General features: G+C 35.3%; 1 protein-coding gene across 1 annotated transcript; it reads left to right on the top strand.

Moving 5' to 3' along the window:
* Positions 1–725: 725 nt before the first annotated feature.
* On the top strand, positions 726–4,893 carry LOC134246164 (retinol dehydrogenase 11-like). Its single transcript, XM_062728484.1, has 5 exons — positions 726–1,071; positions 1,269–1,358; positions 1,471–1,653; positions 2,017–2,126; positions 4,554–4,893. The coding sequence occupies exons 1-5, from the start codon at positions 726–728 to the stop codon at positions 4,743–4,745; spliced, it is 921 nt and encodes a 306-aa protein (XP_062584468.1). The 3' UTR covers positions 4,746–4,893.
* Positions 4,894–5,316: the final 423 nt, after the last annotated feature.

Genomic DNA, 5,316 nt, shown 5'->3' on the forward strand with positions numbered 1-5,316 from the left:
ATATATCTTTGCGAAAAAAAAGTGCCCCCGCTTCCGACGCCTATGTCATATTTTATTAATATCTTACAGAATAATTTACCTACTTAAAATGACATCGTTCGCTTCGAGAGACTTTTTTTGTCAGTTAAATCATTTTTATAGACGTCTCTGGTCGAGCCTCTTTATTGCAAACTACTCAATTCTTCCTCGAAAATTACCTCGATAAAAATAGGACCGTATGTATATAGAAAGCATACACAAGATTTCGGTTGGAGTTACCTGAATAATATGATAAAATCAGACACCTCGGAATGAAATACTAAATACTCTAAGTCTCTGGTTTATCCTATGTTTTAAGATATTCGCAATCCAACAGTACAGTGACTTTATTTCGACCCGTACGTAAATGAGCCTTTACATGTAACAGATCAACTTTGTTAGATATATGTTGTATCTCGATAAATAAGGACTGAAAATAAGAGTAAGATATATAATTATATGCATGTACCCTGATTTCGTTTCGGCAGGTTTCGTTTTGATTTCGTTTCGTCTTGATTTCGTTTCGTTTCGGTAGGTTTCGTTTCGTTTCGGTAGATTTCGTTTCGTTTCGGCAGATTTCGTTTCGTTTCGTTTCTATTTCGTTTCGCACTTTACAGGTACCCTAAAATAATACAATATAATATTCTTTAACATTATTTGTTCTCATTATAAAGTTAAATCAAATTTCTTCTAACAATATAGATTTAATGGGTGGAGCATTATCAAGAACAGGTCTCTCCAGTGGCAAATCAAAATATCACAGCAGTAAATCTCTTACTGGTAAAACAGTCATCATAACCGGGGCGAACACAGGAATAGGGTTCCAGACAGCAGTAGACTTAGCCAAGAGAAATGGGAGGATCATCCTTGCTTGTCGAAATACAGAAAAAGGAGAGGCCGCGAAAAGCAGAATTATCCAACTGACGGGAAATAAGAGTGTAGTGTTTCGACATCTTGATGTGAGTTTGATGTCATCTGTCAGGTCGTTTGCGGATATCATCAGAAAGGAAGAGAAAGGTGTAGACATCCTTATCAACAATGCTGCAGTAGTAAGTAAGTGCTTTTAATGTGTACAAATTTAAAGTACATGTATATATCAGAAACTTTCAGTATGAGATTCTTTGTTCAAGTCATGGTCAGACACATCAATTCCAGTGTCAGACTGTGTCAGACACTTCATTTTTTTTTTAATAAATTATGGTAGATAAAAAATATTGTGAGTTTCTTCAACCATCTTATTTGAATTATAGATTGGAATGAAGTTGTTACACCTGAGGGACTGGAAGAAACATTTGCAACAAATTACTATGGACCATTTCTTTTATCAAAACTTCTTATTGGTAAAAAGTAATTCTATATTTCACTTATTTGCATGTACTAAAATTTTTAAATAGGAAAATGTTTAAATTGCATCCTAATTTCTAAACATTTTATTTATTACATTATTTGTAGACATGCTGGAGAAATCTTCAGAGGGACGGATAGTGAACGTGGGCTCCATTGCCAGTTTGGGGGGATCAGTGGATGGGGACACAGTGTGGGTCCATAAGGGGTTCACTAGGGGGGAATACAATGATTCTAAACTTGCCCTGCTGTTGTTTGCAAAGGAACTTGCCAGAAGAACAGCACATACAAGTATGCTTGATGTATTAAAGTTTACATTTATAAAAGTTCAATTATGATATGAAACTAAATGTGCACTAAGACGTGCTGAAAGAAAAGCATCAGGGAAGAAGAATTTTGATTTAATTGAACAAAATTTTGTTATACCTGTTATGTTCATAATACTTTTTTAGATTGCTTATGGATTAATTATAAGCATGCTTACTGTAACTCTGCTTTACTGTAAATGGAAATACAGTAACAAGGTCAAATCAAGAAGAGTTACTTACGTCACTTGTGCAATCTCATATTAATGTGTTTGTGCTTAAAACTGCGTAAATGCATTTACAAGTTAAGAAAGTTGACGTTGTTGTTGTTTTATTTTTTTACTTACAGATATACTAGTAAGCTATGTTCATCCTGGTACAGTCACCAGTGAACTGTTCAGAAATCTACCTTGGATTTTACAGTTCATCATAACGTTTGTTATGAGACCATTTTTAAAGGTACATGATTTTGATACTCCTTACAACTTTCTCAAAAGATATCATCAGTTGTTAAAGATATCACTCTTGACATTATTAAATCGCTAAAATTACTTCTCACTAAAAATATATACCCGGTAGGAATTGTTTGAGATAAATTGCTAAATTTGCATCTTGCCAAAATTTTCACTTATATCGTATATGCATGTTTAATATTTTTAGCTCTTCTGAGCCAAAGGCTCAAAGAGCTAATGCTATGGCCATTTGTGCGGTGTGCGGTGTGCGTTAACTTTTTAGAATATGGGCCATAACTCAAGAACCCCTTGGCCAATCAGTACCAAATTTGTCACAGGGTATCCTTGGCCCAAGGGCTACCATTTATACTAAAATAAGGGTTGGGACCCTAAAACAAGGGGAGATAATCAGGAAAACAAAACCAAAAGTACTGGTTGCAAAAAAATCTTCTTCTCCAGAACCACCAGGCAGATTTTCACCAAACTTACGTACAAGGATTAGGATATGTTGAAGATTAAAAATTGTTCAAGGCATGACCCTGGGGCAAAGGGCGTGGTCTCAAGGTCACTTCAAAGTTGACCTAAATTTACAATTAATAAAAACGTGTATATTTTTCTTACTATAAGGACTAGAATCATCAAATCTTGTAAGTTGATGCATCTTACGACTTCACATCACGTTAACTCAAAAGTAGGTCACGGTGACCTACTTTTTAAATTTTGCGGGGATTTGTTTTCAAATTGATTTGAAGGCATATTTTGGACACTTTAAGGCCTATGATCATCAAACTTTGTCAGTTGATGCATCTTGGGTCCTTGAACAATGTCAACTTAAAAGTAGGTCACTGTGACCTACTTTTTGAACTTTATGACTTATCCTTTTAAAAACATTAAATCCCATTATTTCAGACACTGGGAGGTTTAGAATCATCAAATCTTGTACTTTGATGCATCTAGGAACCTTTAAACATATTTATAACAAAGTAGGTCACTGTGACCTACTTTTTAAATTTTGCCGACATTTGTTTTCAAATTGTTTAAAATGCATATTTTGATTACCTTCAGACCTACGATCATCAAACTTGGTCAGTAGATGCATCTTGGGTCTTTGAAAAATGTCAACCAAAATGTAGGTCACGATGACCTACTTTCGACATTTTATGGCTATATTTCAGTATCTTAGGCATTTATTGGCTTAGAATCATCAAACTTTGTGAATGGATGCATATTTAGTTTTCGGAGAGTGACAACCAAAAAGTAGGTCATGGTGACCTACTTTTGACATTTTATGGCTTTATTTAAGTATCTCCGGTACTTATTGGCTTAGAATCATCAAACTTTGTGAGTTGATGCATCTTGGGTTTTCGGAGAGTGACGACCAAAAAGTAGGTCATAGTGACCTACTTTTGACATTTTGTGGCTATAATTAAGTATCTCTGGTACTTATTGACCTAAAATTATCAAACTTTGTCAGATGATGCATCTTGGGTTTTCGGAGAATGTCGACCAAAAAGTAGGTCACGGTGACCTACTTTTGAATATCTCAGGTACGTATTAGCTTAGAATCATCAAACTTTGTCAGTTTAGGCACCTTGGGTTTTCGGAGAACGTCGACCAAAAAGTAGGTCACTGTGACCTACTTTTGAATATCTCAGGACTCAGGTACGTATTAGCTTAGAATCATCAAACTTTGTCAGTTTAGGCACCTTGGGTTTTCGGAGAACGTCGACCAAAAAGTAGGTCACTGTGACCTACTTTTGACATTTTTTGGCTATATTTGATTATATCTGGTACTTATTGGCTCGGAATCATCAAACTTGGTCAGTTGAGGCATCTTACGGTTTCATTGAATGTCCAACAAGAAGTAGGTCACAATGACCTACTTTTGAATATCTCAGGTACTTACTGGCTTAGAATCAGCAAATTTTCTCAGATTAGGCATCTTGGATGTTTGGATAACGTCGTCCAAAAAGTAGGTCACTGTGACCTACTTTTGACATTTGATGGCTCTATTTAATCATCTCTGGAACTAATTGGCTTAGAATTGTCAAACTTTGTCAGATGATGCATCTTGGGTTTTCAGAGAATGTTGACCAAAAAGTAGGTCATGGTGACCTACTTTTGAATATCTCAGGTACTTATTTAATTAGAATCATCAGTCTTTGTCAATTAATGTATCTTGAGTCTTCAGAAAATTCCAATCAAAAGGTAGGTCACTTTGACCTACTTATGATATTTGATAATTATATTATATCTTCAGTCTTAACTTGCTAAATATTATCAAACTTTGTAAGTTGATGCATTTTGGGTCTTATGATACTAATAGAGTTGGAGGCTTCTAATAGAAGATTTATCAGAAGAGCGATTCAAGGCCCTTGGGCCTCTTGTTTTATTTTTCAACAAATAAATTTCCTGACACTAATTTTAACTTCAGACCCCATTGGAGAGTGCTCAATCCATCCTGTTCTGTGCACTGGATGATGCAATACAAACTGGGGGCTACTATATGGACTGTAGTTTGTATGACCACTCTAAGTGGGTCCCGAATTCTGCTTATGATAAAGAACTTAGCAAGAAACTCTGGAGGACCACGGAGAGAATTATTACAGAGATTGATTCTGGATGATTCATTTGATGTGATGAAAAGATTATTAAATACCAGTACTTGTCATCACACAATACAGACTGTGATATATAGTAAAGTAAAATTCGTTTAGTGCAAACACAGATATTGAATTTATGGATATAGTGCAGTTATCTTTGATCCCCAGCCATATAGATTAATAAAATTCCTTATACTGATATAATGACTTACGGATATTGCGAAGCAATTTCAGTTTCAAGCAATTTCGAAGCAAGTCCCACTGACTTCGATATAACTGAGTTTTACTGTATACTAGTAATAACATGTAAAGCAATAGTTAGCTTGAGATATTGGGCACTTGTTTTAGCTTACAAGTATTGAAAAACTGCAGTATTTTTAATATCTTTTTTTTCATTTCAAATCCTAGAAGAAGGGATCGTTGTGATGGTTTTTAGCTCACCTGAGCCGAAGGCTCAAGTGAGCTTTTCTGATCACATTTTGTCTGTAGTCCGTCTGTCCGTCTGTCTGTCTGTCTGTCTGTAAACTTTTCACATTTTCGACTTCTTCTCAAGAACCGCTGGGCCAATTTCAACCAAATTTGCCACATCCTTGG

The sequence above is a fragment of the Saccostrea cucullata genome, unplaced genomic scaffold (assembly GCF_032062105.1).
Source record: "Saccostrea cucullata isolate Sc308-1 unplaced genomic scaffold, CSIRO_AGI_Scuc_v1 ctg20871, whole genome shotgun sequence".
NCBI classification, from domain to species: Eukaryota; Metazoa; Mollusca; class Bivalvia; order Ostreida; family Ostreidae; genus Saccostrea; species Saccostrea cuccullata.

What these genes read in the sequence shown, in the direction of transcription:
- LOC134246164 (XM_062728484.1), top strand. Translation starts at nt 726, where the DNA reads ATGGGTGGAGCATTATCAAGAACAGGTCTCTCCAGTGGCAAATCAAAA. An exon ending in TTTATCAAAACTTCTTATTG is followed by an intron (nt 1,359 to 1,470) that starts GTAAAAAGTAAT and finishes CATTATTTGTAG; the next exon opens with ACATGCTGGAGAAATCTTCA. An exon ending in TTATGAGACCATTTTTAAAG is followed by an intron (nt 2,127 to 4,553) that starts GTACATGATTTT and finishes TTTTAACTTCAG; the next exon opens with ACCCCATTGGAGAGTGCTCA.